Genomic DNA, 18,973 nt, shown 5'->3' with positions numbered 1-18,973 from the left:
GAGACTGCACAGGGGGAGGAGACTGCACAGGGGGGAGGAGACTGCACAGGGGGGAGGAGACTGAACAGGAGAGAGGAGACTGCACAGGAGAGAGGAGACTGCACAGGGGGGAGGCGACTGCACAGGGGGGAGGCGACTGCACAGGGGGGAGGAGACTGCACAGGGTGGAGGAGACTGCACAGGGGGGAGGAGACTGCACAGGGGGGAGGAGACTGCACAGGAGAGAGGGGACTGAACATGAGAGAGGGGACTGAACAGGAGAGAGGAGACTGCACAGAAGAGAGGAGACTGCACAGGGGGGAGGAGGTTGCACAGGGGGGAGGAGGCTGCACAGGAGAAAGGAGACTGCACAGGAGAGAGGAGACTGCACAGGAGAGAGGAGACTGCACAGGGGGGAGGAGGCTGCACAGGAGAGAGGAGACTGCACAGAAGAGAGGAAACTGCACAGGAGAGAGGAGACTGCACAGGAGAGAGGAGACTGCACAGGGGGGAGGAGACTGCACAGGGGGGAGGAGACTGCACAGGGGGGAGGAGACTGCACAGGGGGGAGGAGACTGCTCAGGGGGGAGGAGACTGCACAGGGGGGAGGAGACTGCACAGGAGAAAGGAGACTGCACAGGAGAGAGGAGACTACACAGGGGGGAGGAGACTGCACAGGAGAAAGGAGACTGCACAGGAGAGAGGAGACTGCACAGGAGAGAGGAGACTGCACAGGGGGGAGGAGGCTGCACAGGAGAGAGGAGACTGCACAGAAGAGAGGAAACTGCACAGGAGAGAGGAGACTGCACAGGAGAGAGGAGACTGCACAGGGGGGAGAAGACTGCACAGGGGGGAGGAGACTGCACAGGGGGGAGGAGACTGCACAGGGGGGAGGAGACTTCACAGGGGGGAGGAGACTGCACAGGGGGGAGGAGACTGCACAGGAGAAAGGAGACTGCACAGGAGAGAGGGGACTGAACAGGAGAGAGGAGACTACACAGGGGGGAGGAGACTGCACAGGAGAGAGGAGACTGCACAGGAGAGAGGAGACTGCACAGGAGAGAGGAGACTGCACAGGGGGGAGGTGACTGCACAGGGGGGAGGAGACTTCACAGGGGGAGGAGACTGCACAGGGGGGAGGAGACTGCACAGGGGGGAGGAGACTGCACAGGGGGGAGGAGACTGCACAGGGGGGAGGCGCCTGCACAGGGGGGAGGAAACTGCACAGGGGGAGGGGACTGCACAGGGGGGAGGAGACTGCACAGGGGGGAGGAGACTGCACAGGAGAAAGGAGACTGCACAGGAGAGAGTAGACTGCACAGGAGAGAGGAGACTGCACAGGGGGGAGGAGGTTGCACAGGGGGGAGGAGGTTGCACAGGGGGGAGGAGACTGCACAGGAGAGAGTAGACTGCACAGGAGAGAGGAGACTGCACAGGAGGGAGGAGACTGCACAGGAGGGAGGAGACTGCACAGGAGGGAGGAGACTGCACAGGAGGGAGGAGACTGCACAGGAGGGAGGAGACTGCACAGTAGGGAGGAGACTGCACAGGAGGGAGGAGACTGCACAGGAGGAAGGAGACTGCACAGGAGGAAGGAGACTGCACAGGAGGGAGGAGACTGCACAGGAGGAAGGAGACTGCACAGGAGGAAGGAGACTGCACAGGAGGGAGGAGACTGCACAGGAGGGAGGAGGGTGCACAGGAGGGAGGAGACTGCACAGGAGGGAGGAGACTGCACAGGAGGGAGGAGACTGCACAGTAGGGAGGAGACTGCACAGGAGGGAGGAGACTGCACAGGAGGAAGGAGACTGCACAGGAGGAAGGAGACTGCACTGGGGGGAAGGATACTGCACAGGAGAGAGGAGATTGCACAGGAGAGAGGAGACTGCACAGGAGAGAGGAGACTGCACAGGAGAGAGGAGACTGCACAGGAGGGAGGAGGGTGCACAGGAGGGAGGAGACTGCACAGGAGGGAGGAGACTGCACAGGAGGGAGGAGACTGCACAGAAGGGAGGACACTGCACAGAAGGGAGGACACTGCACAGAAGGGAGGACACTGCACAGAAAGGAGGACACTGCACAGAAGGGAGGACACTGCACAGAAGGGAGGACACTTCACAGGAAAGAGGAGTTTGCACAGGAGTGAGGACTGCACAGGAGGGTTGAGACTGCACAGGAGAGAGGACACTGCACAGGAGAGAGGAGACTGCACAAGAGGGAGAAGACTGCACAGGAGGGAGGAGAATGCACAGGAGGGAGGAGAATGCACAGGAGGGAGGAGACTGAACAGGAGGGAACTGTTTATCTAATCCTATCCTGAGTGATACTTTCTGCTGAGTTGTGTATCTAATCCCATCATGTGTGATACACTCTGCAGAGCCGTGTATCTCATGTGTGTTACCTGTGCCAGCTGTTCCATGAGGCGCTGGTTCTGTTCAGACAGCTGGTGCACGGCGGTGGTGCTCTCCCGGCCGCACTCCTTGTGCTCGGCGCTCAGCTGTCGTATGTGGAGCCGGGCCTGGTCCAGGTCGCTCTCCAGGTCGGTGATTTGCTCTTTCCATTCTCCCTCCTTTGCCTCCATCTTCAGACGTAACGCGTGCTTTTCCTGCTCCAGACACTGCAAAACAAAGCAGAGGCGCTCAGCGCTGTCCTTCTTCCTTCTCAGACACGCCTCACATTTGTAATTTTAGCTTAATAAATTTGTTCTTAATACAGCTACTTTCCTGGAAGAGCCCGGAAGCTGGTGCCCATGGGGTGTGTGCGGCCTCTCACCTCTCGTGTCTCCCGCAGCTCCTCCTCCAGGGCCTCACGAGCTTTCTCCAGGTAGTCGTTCCTCTCCAGGAGGGCCTTCCCCAGCTCCGCAGCCAAGAGAAGGTCCTTGTCCTTCCTCTCCAGGGCCAGGCTGAGGTCCTCCTCCCTGTGCCCCTCCTCATCCTCCTCCAGGTAGGACGGTCGTCTCTCAATCAAGAAGGGGTAGAAATGTTCCTCCATGGTGGGAGAAGCCATGCCACCATCCCAGCTATGGGGGGCGCCCTCCCGAGTCTCCGCGTCCCCAGAGGTCATTAGATGGGTGAAGCTGGAGGGCAAAAAGAATGGAGTGAGGTTAAAGAGTGGCCACCGTCTCCTGACAAACCCTCCCCCCCCATCCCACCAACCAAGAGCCCCCCAGATTCACTGCTCGAAAAGTAAATGGAACAGTAAAATCCCAAATCCCGGATCTCAGTGAATGAAACTTTACAATCTTGTCAATTCTTTATTCATTATATAGTAGAAGACGATGAGACTAATAAAACATAAAAAGGATCAATGACAATCACAATGCACACCCCCTGGAGGTCTGGAGGAAGAATCATCCTCAAAATAACATTTTAGAATGGAAAAATCACTGGAAATGCCTCAAGATTAAGAAATGAGGCTCAATATTGTGTGAGGCCTCCACTTACCTGTATGACCTCCCTACAACACCTCGGCATGCTCCTGATGAGGCTCAGTATTGTGTGTGGTCTCCATGTGCCTGTATGACCTCCTACAACACCTGGGCATGCTCCTAATGAGGCTCAGTATTGTGTGTGGCCTCCATGTGCCTGTATGACCTCCCTACAACACCTCGGCATGCTCCTGATGAGGCTCAGTATTGTGTGTGACCTCCTTGTGCCTGTATGCCCTCCCTAAAATGCCTCGGCATTCTCCTGATGAGGCTCAGTATTGTGTATGACCTCCACGTGCCTGTATGACCTCCCTACAACACCTGGGCATGCTCCTAATGAGGCTCAGTAGTGTGTGACCTCCATGTGCCTGTATGACCTCCCTAAAATGCCTCGGCATGCTCCTGATGAGCCTCAGGACCGCGTGTTGCCTCCACATAACTGTATGGCTTCCCTAAAATGCTTTGGCATGGCATGTGTGTGGCCTCCACGTGCCTTTATGACCTCCCTACAATACCTGAGCATTGTCCTGATATGAAGCTCAGTAGTGTGTGTGGCCTCCGTGTGCCTGTATGACCTCCACATTTCTTTATGACCTCCTTAAAATGACTTGTCATGGTCCTGATGAGGTTCATTAAGTTTCTGGCCTCCATGTGCCTGTATGACCTCCCTACATCACCTGGGCATTCTACTGATGAGGTCAGTAGTGTGTGACCTTCGCTTACCTGTATGACCTCCCTAAAATGCCAGGGCATTCCTGATGAGGCTCGGGACTATGTGTTGCCTCCACATTCCTGTATGGCCTCCCTAAAATGCTTTGGCTTGGTCCTGATGAGGTTTTGTAGCTTGTGACCTACACATGTCTGTATGACCTCCCTACATTGCCAGAGCATTGTCCTGATGAGGTCAGTATTGTGTGGCCTCCACGTGCCTGTATGACCTCCCTACAACAACTCAGCATGCTCCTGATGAGGTTCAGTATTGTGTGTGGCCTCCACGTGCCTGTATGACCACTCTACAATATCGGGACATTCTCATGGTGAGCCAGCAGATGTTCTCCTCAGTAATCCCCTCCCAAATCTTAATTAAAGGAAATCTACCATTTCGTTTCATGCATTATGAAGCAAACACACCTTGTGAATGCTGCAGCTACACTGATGCAGAAACATATCCTGCTTAATCCGAGCTGAGTCAAAAAAATGATGATAAAGAGGCTCTGGTACTCCTGTGGCTGCCCCAGCGCTAACCCTCCTTATACCCTGCTCCAGCCTTGTCCTGCACAGCATAAGCCGAGAATATGTCATCACTGTGACAGGCAGAAGTAATCGCTGCACCAGTCATCCACCTCAGGTTGATTACTCCTGTCTGCTCCTGTGTATGTGGAAGTAATGTGTTTATGTACGGCAGTCAGCCTGCACCCAGCTTTCCCAAGTTTCTGAATGACATTGCAGCATAATGATCTGCAGGATACTGGGAAAGCTGGATGTTGTCTCAGGCTCTTGGGAAGGCTTATAGAAGGCAGGATAAGGCAGCATTATGCAGGCTGGAGGAGTGCATAATTAGGGTAAGAGCCTCATTATCATAATTTTATAATTGTATTTTCAGCAAAACCACTTGGATCAGGGATTATACAAGATATGTTTCTGCATCAGTGTAGCTGCAGCAGTCCCAAGGTGTGTTTGCTTCACAAAGTATGAAATGCCATGATAGATTCCTGGGCACTCTGTGGCGTAAGGAGACCGGATGACCCAGATGTGCTCCGCTGGACCCAGGTCTGGAGAAGGGGCCGGCCGGTGACTGCAGCCACATGAGGCCCCTGCATATGGGCTCATCCTGGCCCCTGATGTGGCCATAACAAGTGCGGCCCCGCTCTCTCTCTGTCCTCTGCTCTCTGTCCCTTTGCTCTGTCCTCTGCTCTCTCTCTCTCTGTCCCTCTGCTCTCTCTCTCTGTCCCTCTGCTCTCTCTCTCTCGCTCTCTCTCTGTCCCTCTGCTCGCTCTCTCTCTGTCCCTCTGCTCGCTCTCTCTCTGTCCCTCTACTCGCTCTCTCTCTGTCCCTCTGCTCGCTCTGCTCTCTCTCTGTCCCTCTGCTCGCTCTCTCTCTCTCTGTCCCTCTGCTCGCTCTCTCTCTCTGTCCCTCTGCTCTCTCTCTCTCTCTCTCTGTCCCTCTGCTCTCTCTCTCCCTCTCTGTCCCTCTGCTCTCTCTCTCTCTCTGTCCCTCTGCTCTCTCTCTCTCTCTGTCCCTCTGCTCTCTCTCTCTCTGTCCCACTGCTCTCTCTCTCTCTCTGTCCCTCTGCTCTCTCTCTCTGTCCCTCTGCTCTCTCTCTCTCTGTCCCTCTGCTCTCTCTCTCTCTGTCCCTCTGCTCTCTCTCTGTCCCTCTGCTCTCTCTCTCTCTGTCCCTCTGCTCTCTCTCTGTCCCTCTGCTCTCTCTCTCTCTGTCCCTCTGCTCTCTCTCTCTCTCTCTCTGTCCCTCTGCTCTCTCTCTCTCTCTGTCCCTCTGCTCTCTCTCTCTGTCCCTCTGCTCACTCTCTGTCCCTCTGCTCGCTCTCTGTCCCTCTGCTCGCTCTCTCTCCCTCTGCTCTCTCTCTCCCTCTGCTCTCTCTCTGTCCCTCTGCTCTCTCTCTCTCTGTCCCTCTGCTCTCTCTCTCTCTCTGTCCCTCTGCTCGCTCTCTCTCTCTGTCCCTCTGCTCTCTCTCTCTCTCTCTGTCCCTCTGCTCTCTCTCTCGCTCTCTGTCCCTCTGCTCTCTCTCTCTCTCTGTCCCTCTGCTCTCTCTCTCTCTCTGTCCCTCTGCTCTCTCTCTCTCTGTCCCACTGCTCTCTCTCTCTCTGTCCCTCTGCTCTCTCTCTCTGTCCCTCTGCTCTCTCTCTCTCTGTCCCTCTGCTCTCTCTCTCTCTGTCCCTCTGCTCTCTCTCTGTCCCTCTGCTCTCTCTCTCTCTGTGTCCCTCTGCTCTCTCTCTGTCCCTCTGCTCTCTCTCTCTCTGTCCCTCTGCTCTCTCTCTCTCTCTCTGTCCCTCTGCTCTCTCTCTCTCTCTGTCCCTCTGCTCTCTCTCTCTGTCCCTCTGCTCACTCTCTGTCCCTCTGCTCGCTCTCTGTCCCTCTGCTCGCTCTCTCTCCCTCTGCTCTCTCTCTCCCTCTGCTCTCTCTCTCTCTGTCCCTCTGCTCTCTCTCTCTCTGTCCCTCTGCTCTCTCTCTCTCTGTCCCTCTGCTCTCTCTCTCTCTGTCCCTCTGCTCTCTCTCTCTCTGTCCCTCTGTCCCTCTGCTCTCTCTCTCCCTCTGTCCCTCTGCTCTCTCTCTCCCTCTGTGCCTCTGCTCTCTCTCTCTCTCTGTCCCTCTGCTCTCTCTCTCTCTGTCCCTCTGCTCTCTCTCTGTCCCTCTGCTCTCTCTCTCTCTCTGTCCCTCTGCTCTCTCTCTCTCTGTCCCTCTGCTCTCTCTCTCTGTCCCTCTGCTCTCTCCCTCTCTCTCTGTCCCTCTGCTCTCTCTCTCTCTCTCTGTCCCTCTGCTCTCTCTCTCTCTCTGTCCCTCTGCTCTCTCTCTCTCTCTGTCCCTCTGCTCTCTCTCTCTGTCCCTCTGCTCTCTCTCTCTCTGTCCCTCTGCTCTCTCTCTCTGTCCCTCTGCTCTCTCTCTCTCACTCTGCTCTCTCTCTCCCTCTGCTCTCTCTCTCCCTCTGCTCTCTCTCTCCCCCTCTGCTCTCTCTCCCCCTCTGCTCTCTCTCTCCCCCTCTGCTCTCTCCCTCTGCTCTCTCTCTCCCCCTCTGCTCTCTCTCTCCCCCTCTGCTCTCTCTCTCCTCTCTCTCTCCCTTTGCTCTCTCTCTCCCTCTGCTCTTTCTCTCTCTCCCTCTGCTCTCTCTCTCTCTCCCTCTGCTCTCTCTCTCCCTCTGCTCTCTCTCTCCCTCTGCTCTCTCTCTCCATCTGTTCTCTCTCTCCCTCTGCTCTCTCTCCCTCTGCTCTCTCTCTCTCCCCCTCTGCTCTCTCTCTCCCCCTCTGCTCTCCCTCTCCCCCTCTGCTCTCTCCCTCTGCTCTCTCTCTCCCTCTGCTCTTTCTCTCTCTCTCTCTCTCTCTCTCTCTCTGTCCCTCTGCTCTCTCTCTCTCTGTCCCTCTGCTCTCTCTCTGTCCCTCTGCTCTCTCTCTCTCTCTCTCTCTGTCCCTCTGCTCTCTCTCTCTGTCCCTCTGCTCTCTCTCTCTCTGTCCCTCTGCTCTCTCTCTCTGTCCCTCTGCTCTCTCTCTCTCTCTCTGTCCCTCTGCTCTCTCTCTCTCTCTGTCCCTCTGCTCTCTCTCTCTGTCCCTCTGCTCTCTCTCTCTCTCCCTCTGCTCTCTCTCTCTGTCCCTCTGCTCTCTCTCTCTGTCCCTCTGCTCTCTCTCTCTCTCCCTCTGCTCTCTCTCTCTGTCCCTCTGCTCGCTCTCTCTGTCCCTCTGCTCTCTCTCTCTGTCCCTCTGCTCTCTCTCTCTCTCTGTCCCTCTGCTCGCTCTCTGTCCCTGTGCTCGCTCTCTGTCCCTGTGCTCTCTCTCTCCCTCTGCTCTCTCTCTCCCTCTGTCCCTCTGCTCTCTCTCTCTCTCTGTCCCTCTGCTCTCTCTGTCTGTCCCTCTGCTCTCTCTCTCTCTCTGTCCCACTGCTCTCTCTCTCTCTCTGTCCCTCTGCTCTCTCTCTCTGTCCCTCTGCTCTCTCTCTCTCTCTGTCCCTCTGCTCTCTCTCTCTCTGTCCCTCTGCTCTCTCTCTGTCCCTCTGCTCTTTCTCTCTCTCCCTCTGCTCTTTCTCTCTCTCCCTCTGCTCTTTCTCTCTCTCCCTCTGCTCTCTCTCTCTCCCTCTGCTCTCCCTCTCTCCCTCTGCTCTCTCTCTCTCTCCCTCTGCTCTCTCTCTGTCACTCTGCTCTCTCTCTCTCTCTCTGTCCCTCTGCTCTCTCTCTCTCTCTGTCCCTCTGCTCTCTCTCTCTCTCTGTCCCTCTGCTCTCTCTCTGTCCCTCTGCTCTCTCTCTCTCTGTCCCTCTGCTCTCTCTCTCGGTCTCTGTCCCTCTGCGCTCTCTCTCTCTGTCTCTGTCCCTCTGCTCTCTCTCTCTCTGTCTCTGTCCCTCTGCTCTCTCTCTCTCTCTGTCCCTCTGCTCTCTCTCTCTGTCCCTCTGCTCTCTCTCTCTGTCCCTCTGCTCTCTCTCTCTGTCCCTCTGCTCTCTCTCTCTGTCCCTCTGCTCTCTCTCTCTGTCCCTCTGCTTTCTCTTTCTGTCCCTCTGCTCTCTCTCTCTGTCCCTCTGCTCTCTCTCTCTCTGTCCCTCTGCTCTCTCTCTCTCTCTCTGTCCCTCTGCTCTCTCTCTCTCTCTCTGTCCCTCTGTTTGCTCTCTGTCCCTCTGCTCGCGCTCTCTCTCTGTCCCTCTGCTCTCTCTCTGTCCCTCTGCTCTCTCTCTGTCCCTCTGCTCTCTCTCTCTCTGTCCCTCTGCTCTCTCTCTCTCTCTGTCCCTCTGTTCTCTCTCTCTCTCTGTCCCTCTGCTCTCTCTCTCTCTGTCCCTCTGCTCTCTCTCTCTCTGTCCCTCTGCTCTCTCTCTCTGTCCCTCTGCTCTCTCTCTCTCTCTGTCCCTCTGCTCTCTCTCTCTGTCCCTCTGCTCTCTCTCTCTCTCTCTCTCTCTGTCCCTCTGCTCTCTCTCTCTCTGTCCCTCTGCTCTCTCTCTCTCTCTCTGTCCCTCTGCTCTCTCTCTCTCTGTCCCTCTGCTCTCTCTCTCTCTCTGTCCCTCTGCTCTCTCTCTCTCTCTGTCCCTCTGCTCTCTCTCTCTCTCTCTGTCCCTCTGCTCTCTCTCTCTCTCTGTCCCCCTGCTCTCTCTCTCTCTCTCTCTGTCCCTCTGCTCTCTCTCTCTCTCTCTCTCTCTGTCCCTCTGCTCTCTCTCTCTCTGTCCCTTTGCTCTCTCTCTCTGTCCCTCTGCTCTCTCTCTCTGTCCCTCTGCTCTCTCTCTGTCCCTCTGCTCGCTCTCTGTCCCTCTGCTCTCTCTCTCTCTGTCCCTCTGCTCTCTCTCTCTCTGTCCCTCTGCTCTCTCTCTCTCTCTCTGTCCCTCTGCTCTCTCTCTCTCTCTGTCCCTCTGCTCTCTCTCTCTGTCCCTCTGCTCGCTCTCTGTCCCTCTGCTCGCTCTCTGTCCCTCTGCTCGCTCTCTCTCCCTCTGCTCTCTCTCTCCCTCTGCTCTCTCTCTCTCTCTGTCCCTCTGCTCTCTCTCTCTCTGTCCCTCTGCTCTCTCTCTCTCTCTGTCCCTCTGCTCTCTCTCTCTCTGTCCCTCTGCTCTCTCTCTCTGTCCCTCTGTCCCTCTGCTCTCTCTCTCTCCCTCTGTCCCTCTGCTCTCTCTCTCCCTCTGTGCCTCTGCTCTCTCTCTCTCTCTCTGTCCCTCTGCTCTCTCTCTCTCTGTCCCTCTACTCTCTCTCTGTCCCTCTGCTCTCTCTCTCTCTCTGTCCCTCTGCTCTCTCTCTCTCTGTCCCTCTGCTCTCTCTCTCTCTGTCCCTCTGCTCTCTCCCTCTCTCTCTGTCCCTCTGCTCTCTCTCTCTCTCTCTGTCCCTCTGCTCTCTCTCTCTCTCTGTCCCTCTGCTCTCTCTCTCTCTCTGTCCCTCTGCTCTCTCTCTCTCTGTCCCTCTGCTCTCTCTCTCTCTGTCCCTCTGCTCTCTCTCTCTGTCCCTCTGCTCTCTCTCTCTCACTCTGCTCTCTCTCTCCCTCTGCTCTCTCTCTCCCTCTGCTCTCTCTCTCCCCCTCTGCTCTCTCTCCCCCTCTGCTCTCTCTCTCCCCCTCTGCTCTCTCCCTCTGCTCTCTCTCTCCCCCTCTGCTCTCTCTCTCCCCCTCTGCTCTCTCCCTCTGCTCTCTCTCTCCTCTCTCTCTCCCTCTGCTCTCTCTCTCCCTCTGCTCTTTCTCTCTCTCCCTCTGCTCTCTCTCTCTCTCCCTCTGCTCTCTCTCTCCCTCTGCTCTCTCTCTCCCTCTGCTCTTTCTCTCCATCTGTTCTCTCTCTCCCTCTGCTCTCTCTCCCTCTGCTCTCTCTCTCTCCCCCTCTGCTCTCTCTCTCCCCCTCTGCTCTCCCTCTCCCCCTCTGCTCTCTCCCTCTGCTCTCTCTCTCCCTCTGCTCTTTCTCTCTCTCTCTCTCTCTCTCTCTCTCTCTCTCTGTCCCTCTGCTCTCTCTCTCTCTGTCCCTCTGCTCTCTCTCTCTGTCCCTCTGCTCTCTCTCTCTCTCTCTGTCCCTCTGCTCTCTCTCTCTGTCCCTCTGCTCTCTCTCTCTCTGTCCCTCTGCTCTCTCTCTCTGTCCCTCTGCTCTCTCTCTCTCTCTCTGTCCCTCTGCTCTCTCTCTCTCTCTGTCCCTCTGCTCTCTCTCTCTGTCCCTCTGCTCTCTCTCTCTCTCCCTCTGCTCTCTCTCTCTGTCCCTCTGCTCTCTCTCTGTCCCTCTGCTCTCTCTCTCTCTCCCTCTGCTCTCTCTCTCTGTCCCTCTGCTCGCTCTCTCTGTCTCTCTGCTCTCTCTCTCTGTCCCTCTGCTCTCTCTCTCTCTCTGTCCCTCTGCTCGCTCTCTGTCCCTGTGCTCGCTCTCTGTCCCTGTGCTCGCTCTCTGTCCCTCTGCTCTCTCTCTCCCTCTGCTCTCTCTCTCCCTCTGCTCTCTCTCTCTCCCTCTGCTCTCTCTCTCTCCCTCTGCTCTCTCTCCCTCTGCTCTCTCTCTCTCTCTCTGTCCCTCTGCTCTCTCTCTCTGTCCCTCTGCTCTCTCTCTCTGTCCCTCTGCTCTCTCTCTCTCTGTCTCTGTCCCTCTGCTCTCGCTCTCTCTCTCTGTCCCTCTGCTCTCTCTCTGTCCCTCTGCTCTCTCTCTCTGTCCCTCTGCTCTCTCTCTCTCTGTCCCTCTGCTCTCTCTCTCTGTCCCTCTGCTCGCTCTCTGTCCCTCTGCTCTCTCTCTCTGTCCCTCTGCTCTCTCTGTCCCTCTGCTCGCTCTCTGTCCCTCTGCTCTCTCTCTCTCTCTCTCTATGTCCCTCTGCTCTCTCTCTCTCTGTCCCTCTGCTCTCTCTCTGTCCCTCTGCTCTCTCTCTCTGTCCCTCTGCTCTCTTTCTGTCCCTCTGCTCGCTCTCTATCCCTCTGCTCGCTCTCTGTCCCTCTGCTCGCTCTCTCTCCCTCTGCTCTCTCTCTCCCTCTGCTCTCTCTCTGTCCCTCTGCTCGCTCTCTCTCCCTCTGCTCTCTCTCTCCCTCTGCTCTCTCTCTCTCCCTCTGCTCTCTCTCCCTCTGCTCTCTCTCTCTCCCTCTGCTCTCTCTCTCTGTCCCTCTGCTCTCTCTCTCTCCCTCTGCTCTCTCTCTCTGTCCCTCTGCTCTCTCTCTCTCCCTCTGCTCTCTCTCTCTGTCCCTCTGCTCTCTCTCTGTCCCTCTGCTCTCTCTGTCCCTCTGCTCTCTCTCTCCCTCTGCTCTCTCTCTCTCCCTCTGCTCTCTCTCTCTCCCTCTGCTCTCTCTCTCTCTCTGTCCCTCTGCTCTCTCTGTCCCTCTGCTCTCTCTCTCTGTCCCTCTGCTCTCTCTCTCTGTCCCTCTGCTCTCTCTCTCCCTCTGCTCTCTCTCTCCCTCTGCTCTCTCTCTCTCTCCCTCTGCTCTTTCTCTCTCTCCCTCTGCTCTTTCTCTCTCTCCCTCTGCTCTTTCTCTCTCTCCCTCTGCTCTCTCTCTCTCCCTCTGCTCTCCCTCTCTCCCTCTGCTCTCTCTCTCCCTCTGCTCTCTCTCTCTGTCACTCTGCTCTCTCTCTCTCTCTGTCCCTCTGCTCTCTCTCTCTCTCTGTCCCTCTGCTCTCTCTCTCTCTCTGTCCCTCTGCTCTCTCTCTGTCCCTCTGCTCTCTCTCTCTCTGTCCCTCTGCTCTCTCTCTCGGTCTCTGTCCCTCTGCGCTCTCTCTCTCTGTCTCTGTCCCTCTGCTCTCTCTCTCTCTCTCTCTGTCTCTGTCCCTCTGCTCTCTCTCTCTCTCTGTCCCTCTGCTCTCTCTCTCTGTCCCTCTGCTCTCTCTCTCTGTCCCTCTGCTCTCTCTCTCTGTCCCTCTGCTCTCTCTCTCTGTCCCTCTGCTTTCTCTTTCTGTCCCTCTGCTCTCTCTCTCTGTCCCTCTGCTCTCTCTCTCTCTGTCCCTCTGCTCTCTCTCTCTGTCCCTCTGCTCTCTCTCTCTCTCTCTGTCCCTCTGCTCGCTCTCTGTCCCTCTGCTCGCGCTCTCTCTCTGTCCCTCTGCTCTCTCTCTCTCTCTGTCCCTCTGCTCTCTCTCTGTCCCTCTGCTCTCTCTCTCTCTGTCCCTCTGCTCTCTCTCTCTCTCTGTCCCTCTGTTCTCTCTCTCTCTGTCCCTCTGCTCTCTCTCTCTCTGTCCCTCTGCTCTCTCTCTCTCTGTCCCTCTGCTCTCTCTCTCTGTCCCTCTGCTCTCTCTCTCTCTCTGTCCCTCTGCTCTCTCTCTCTGTCCCTCTGCTCTCTCTCTCTCTCTCTCTGTCCCTCTGCTCTCTCTCTCTCTGTCCCTCTGCTCTCTCTCTCTCTCTCTGTCCCTCTGCTCTCTCTCTCTCTGTCCCTCTGCTCTCTCTCTCTCTCTCTCTGTCCCTCTGCTCTCTCTCTCTCTGTCCCTCTGCTCTCTCTCTCTCTCTGTCCCTCTGCTCTCTCTCTCTCTCTGTCCTCCTGCTCTCTCTCTCTCTCTCTCTCTGTCCCTCTGCTCTCTCTCTCTCTCTCTCTCTCTGTCCCTCTGCTCTCTCTCTCTATCTCTGTCCCTCTGCTCTCTCTCTATCTCTGTCCCTCTGCTCTCTCTCTATCTCTGTCCCTCTGCTCTCTCTCTATCTCTGTCCCTCTGCTCTCTCTCTCTCTGTCCCTCTGCTCTCTCTCTATCTCTGTCCCTCTGCTCTCTCTCTATCTCTATCTCTGTCCCTCTGCTCTCTCTCTATCTCTGTCCCTCTGCTCTCTCTCTCCCTCTGCTCTCTCTCTCCCTCTGCTCTCTCTCTCCCCCTCTGCTCTCTCTCTCCCCCTCTGCTCTCTCTCTCTCTCCCTCTGCTCTCTCTCTCTCTCCCTCTGCTCTCTCTCTCTCCCTCTGCTCTCTCTCTCTGCTCTCTCTCTCTCTCCCTCTGCTCTCTCTCTCTCCCTCTGCTCTCTCTCTCTCCCTCTGCTCTCTCTCTCTCTCCCTCTGCTCTCTCTCTCCCTCTGCTCTCTCTCTCCCTCTGCTCTCTCTCTCTGTCCCTCTGCTCTCTCTCTCTCTGTCCCTCTGCTCTCTCTCTCTCTGTCCCTCTGCTCTCTCTCTCCCTCTGCCCCTCTGCTCTCTCTCTCTCCCTCTCTCTCTCTCCCTCTGCTCTATCTCTCTCTCCCTCTGCTCTCTCTCTCTCTCTCTCTCTCTCTCCCTCTGCTCTCTCTCTCTGTCCCTCTGCTCTCTCTCTCTCTGTCCCTCTGCTCTCTCTCTCTCTCTCCCTCTGCTCTCTCTCTCCCTCTGCTCTCTCTCTCCCTCTGCTCTCTTTCTCCCTCCCTCTGCTCTCTCTCTCACCCTCTGCTCTCTCTCTCTCCATCTGCTCTCTCTCTCTCTCTCTCTGTCCCTCTGCTCTCTCTCTCTGTCCCTCTGCTCTCTCTCTCTCCCTCTGCTCTCTCTCTCCCTCTGCTCTCTCTCTCTCTCCCTCTGTTCTCTCTCTCTCTGTCCCTCTGCTCTCTCTCTCTCTGTCCCTCTGCTCTCTCCCTCTGCTCTCTCTCTCCCTCTGCTCTCTCTCTCCCTCTGCTCTCTCTCTCTCCCTCTGCTCTCTCTCTCCCTCTGCTCTCTCTCTCTCTCTCCCTCTGTTCTCTCTCTCCCTCTGCTCTCTCTCTCTCCCTCTGCTCTCTCTCTCCCTCTGCTCTCTCTCTCTCTCCCTCTGTTCTCTCTCTCCCTCTGCTCTCTCTCTCTCCCTCTGCTCTCTCTCTCCCTCTGCTCTCTCTCTCCCTCTGCTCTCTCTCTCTCCCTCTGCTCTCTCTCTCCCTCTGCTCTCTCTCTCTCTCTCCCTCTGTTCTCTCTCTCTCTGTCCGTCTGCTCTCTCTCTCTCTCTGTCCCTCTGCTCTCTCCCTCTGCTCTCTCTCTCCCTCTGCTCTCTCTCTCCCTCTGCTCTCTCTCTCTCCCTCTGCTCTCTCTCTCCCCCTCTCTCTCTCCCTCTGCTCTCTCTCTCTCCCTCTGCTCTCTCCCTCTGCTCTCTCTCTCTCTCCCTCTGCTCTCTCTCTCTCTCTCCCTCTGCTCTCTCTCTGTCCCTCTGCTCTCTCTCTCCCTCTGCTATCTCTCTCTCTCTGCTCTCTCTCTCTCCCTCTGCTCTCTCTCTCTCTCCTTCTGCTCTCTCTCTCTCTCTGTCCCTCTGCTCTCTCTCTCTCTCTGTCCCTCTGCTCTCTCTGTCCCTCTGCTCTCTCTCTCTCCCTCTGCTCTCTCTCCCTCTGCTCTCTCTCTCTCCCTCTGCTCTTTCTCTCTCTCCCTCTGCTCTCTCTCCCTCTCCCTCTGCTCTCTCTCCCTCTCCCTCTGCTCTCTCTCTCTGCTCTCTCTCTCTCCCTCTGCTCTCTCTGTCCCTCTGCTGCCTCTCTCTCTCTCCCTCTGTCTTCTGCTGTCTCTCTTTGTCCCTCTGCTGTCCCTCATCTTCTTGTCTCTCCCGCAGGGAGGACATGTTGGGATTTGTAGGGAGCTTGAGCTCTGGGAGTAGTGCACTCCCCCCACCCCCGGCAGGGTGATAATTTGGACATGTGGGAGGGGCCTGGCACATTGCTGGATGTGTACAATCCTTATAGACTCCTGTATTAGGTGTAATGTAATAACGTGCGGGGAGTACGAGGCGTCCGGCAGATAATTAGCTGATGACACTAATTTCATGGAAACTCACTGATGAGGAAAGTTCAGAAAGTGACTCAGGAGAAGCTGCCAAGAAAGGGCGGAGCTAAAAACACAAGGAGAACCCCCCTCCCCCCTGCCCTGGGGAACATCCAACAAAACTCCCACCCCCTGCCCCCATAGAAGGGGGCATCCGGGATGATAACAGGGTTCCCAGACTTCTGGGCGGGTGCTGGGTGCCGTACTATATATAGCAGCTGATTGTGTGTCAGGAATGTCACCCGGCCGGTGCCCCGCCTCCTGTCCATGCGTCACCCCTGGGAGATTAGGGTTTGGGTTCTGGGACACCTGAGTGTGAGACACCTGGGACAAGTTAGACCGGCAGCGCGGGTGTAACGATACCGAGCTACTTACACAATACAATATCATGTCACAACCTCGCACAGCGACACCCCACACAGGGGCAAATCATAGACCTAGACATGTGCCATGGCCCCCACATCATCACACCAGCAGGGGGCAGTGTCCTCCTATCACTGCTAGGGGTGACTGTCCTATACCATGGCCCCCACATCATCACACCAGCAGGGGGCAGTGTCCACCTATCATTGCTAGGGGTGACTGTCCTATACCATGGCCCACACATCATCACACCAGCAGGGGGTAGTGTGTCCTCCTATCACTACTAGGGGTGACTGTCCTATACCATGGCCCCCACATCATCACACCAGCAGGGGGCAGTGTGTCCTCCTATCACTGCTAGGGGTGACTGTCCTATACCATGACCCCCACATCATCACACCAGCAGGGGGAAGTGTCCACCTGTCATTGCTAGGGGTGACTGTCCTATACCATGACCCCCACATCATCACACCAGCAGGGGCAGTGTCCTCCTATCACTACTAGGGGTGACTGTCCTATACCATGGCCCCCACATCATCACACCAGCAGGGGGTAGTGTGTCCTCCTATCACTGCTAGGGGTGACTGTCCTATACCATGGCCCCCACATCATCACACCAGCAGGGGGCAGTGTCCTCCTATCACTGCTAGGGGTGACTGTCCTATACCATGGCCCCCACATCATCACACCAGCAGGGGGCAGTGTCCACCTATCATTGCTAGGGGTGACTGTCCTATACCATGGCCCACACATCATCACACCAGCAGGGGGTAGTGTGTCCTCCTATCACTACTAGGGGTGACTGTCCTATACCATGGCCCCCACATCATCACACCAGCAGGGGGCAGTGTGTCCTCCTATCACTGCTAGGGGTGACTGTCCTATACCATGACCCCCACATCATCACACCAGCAGGGGGAAGTGTCCACCTGTCATTGCTAGGGGTGACTGTCCTATACCATGGCCCCCACATCATCACACCAGCAGGGGGCAGTGTCCTCCTATCACTTCTAGGGGTGACTGTCCTATACCATGGCCCCCACATCATCACACCAGCAGGGGGCAGTGTCCTCCTATCACTACTAGGGGTGACTGTCCTATACCATGGCCCCCACATCATCTCACCAGCAGGGGGCAGTGTCCGCCTATCACTGCTAGGGGTGACTGTCCTATACCATGGCCCCCACATCATCACACCAGCAGGGGGCAGTGTGTCCTCCTATCACTGCTAGGGGTGACTGTCCTATACCATGGCCCCCACATCATCACACCAGCAGGGGGCAGTGTGTCCTCCTATCACTACTAGGGGTGACTGTCCTATACCATGGCCCCCCACATCATCACACCAGCAGGGGGAAGTGTCCACCTATCATTGCTAGGGGTGACTGTCCTATACCATGGCCCCCACATCATCACACCAGCAGGGGGCACTGTCCTCCTATCACTTCTAGGGATGACTGTCCTATACCATGACCACCACATCATCACACCAGCAGGGGGCAGTGTCCTCCTATCACTGCTAGGGGTGACGGTCCGATACCATGGCCCCCACATCATCACACCAGCAGGGGGCAGTGTCCTCCTATCACAACTAGGGGTGACTGTCCGATACCATGGCCCCCACATCATCACACCAGCAGGGGGCAGTGTGTCCTCCTATCACTGCTAGGGGTGACTGTCCTATACCATGGCCCCCACATCATCACACCAGCAGGGGGCAGTGTCCTCCTATCACTGCTAGGGGTGACTGTCCTATACCATGGCCCCCACATCATCACACCAGCAGGGGGCAGTGTGTCCTCCTATCACTACTAGGGGTGACTGTCCTATACCATGGCCCCCACATCGTCACACCAGCAGGGGGCAGTGTCCTCCTATCACTACTAGGGGTGACTGTCCTATACCATGACCACCACATCATCACACCAGCAGGGGGCAGTGTCCTCCTATCACTACTAGGGGTGACTTTCCTATACCATGACCCCCACATCCTCAGAGCAGCAGGGGGCAGTGTCCTCCTATCACTGCTAGGGGTGACTGTCCGATACCATGGCCCCCACATCATCACACCAGCAGGGGGCAGTGTGTCCTCCTATCACTACTAGGGGTGACTGTCCGATACCATGGCCCCAACATCATCACACCAGCAGGGGGCAGTGTCCTCCTATCACTGCTAGGGGTGACTGTCCTATACCATGGCCCCCACATCATCACACCAGCAGGGGGACTTGTGTCCTCCTATCACTGCTATGGGTGAGTGTCCTATACCATGGCCCCCACATCATCACACCAACAGAGGGCAGTGTGTCCTCCTATCACTGCTAGGGGTGACTGTCCTATACCATGGCCCCAACATCATCACACTAGCAGGGGGCAGTGTCCTCCTATCACTGCTAGGGGTGACTGTCCTATACCATGGCCCCCACATCATCACACCAGCAGGGGGCAGTGTGTCCTCCTATCACTGCTGGGGGTGACTTTCCTATACCATGACCCCCACATCATCACACTAGCAGGGGGCAGTGTCCTCCTATCACTACTAGGGGTGACTGTCCTATACCATGGCCCCCACATCATCTCACCAGCAGGGGGCAGTGTCCTCCTATCACTGCTAGGGGTGACTGTCCGATACCATGGCCCCCACATCATCACACCAGCAGGGGGCAGTGTCCTCCTATCACTGCTAGGGGTGACTGTCCTATACCATGGCCCCCACATCATCACACCAGCAGGGGGCAGTGTCCTCCTATCACTGCTAGGGGGGACTGTCCTATACCATGGCCCCCACATCATCACACCAGCAGGGGGCAGTGTCCTCCTATCACTGCTAGGGGTGACTGTCCTATGCCATGGCTCCCACATAATCACACCAGCAGGGGGCATTGTCCTCCTATCACTGCTAGGGGTGACTGTCCTATACCATGGCCCCCACATCATCACACCAGCAGGGGGAAGTGTCCTCCTATCACTGCTAGGGGTGACTGTCCTATACCATGGCCCCCACATCATCACACCAGCAGGGGGCAGTGTCCTCCTATCACTGCTAGGGGTGACTGTCCTATACCATGGCCCCCCACATCATCACACCAGCAGGGGGCAGTGTCCTCCTATCACTGCTAGGGGTGACTGTCCTATACCATGGCCCCCACATCATTACACCAGCAGGGGGCAGTGTCCTCCTATCACTGCTGGGGGTGACTGTCCTATACCATGGCCCCCACATCATCACACCAGCAGGGGGCAGTGTATCCACCTATCACTACTAGGGGTGACTGTCCTATACCATGGCCCCCACATCATCACACCAGCAGGGGGTAGTGTGTCCTCCTATCACTACTAGGGGTGACTGTCCTATACCATGGCCCCCACATCATCACACCAGCAGGGGCAGTGTGTCCTCCTATCATTACTAGGGGTGACTGTCCTATACCATGGTCCCCAC

The 18,973-nt window shown here is 56.5% G+C and overlaps 1 protein-coding gene across 1 annotated transcript in view; it reads right to left on the bottom strand.

Moving 5' to 3' along the window:
• The window catches only part of BICDL2 (BICD family like cargo adaptor 2), a 49,845-nt gene that overhangs the window by 27,618 nt on the left and 3,254 nt on the right, over positions 1 to 18,973 (bottom strand). The window contains exons 2-3 of the mRNA XM_072132264.1: positions 2,752 to 3,055; positions 2,381 to 2,596 (exon numbers count right to left, since the gene is read on the bottom strand). Of these exons, the coding sequence (XP_071988365.1) occupies positions 2,381 to 2,596; positions 2,752 to 3,042 (507 nt within the window). The 5' untranslated portion in view covers positions 3,043 to 3,055. The remainder of the gene's footprint in view (positions 1 to 2,380; positions 2,597 to 2,751; positions 3,056 to 18,973) is intronic.

This window comes from Engystomops pustulosus, unplaced genomic scaffold, assembly GCF_040894005.1.
Source record: "Engystomops pustulosus unplaced genomic scaffold, aEngPut4.maternal MAT_SCAFFOLD_313, whole genome shotgun sequence".
Classification (NCBI taxonomy): domain Eukaryota; kingdom Metazoa; phylum Chordata; class Amphibia; order Anura; family Leptodactylidae; genus Engystomops; species Engystomops pustulosus.
This window is presented reverse-complemented; position numbering and strand designations above follow the sequence as displayed.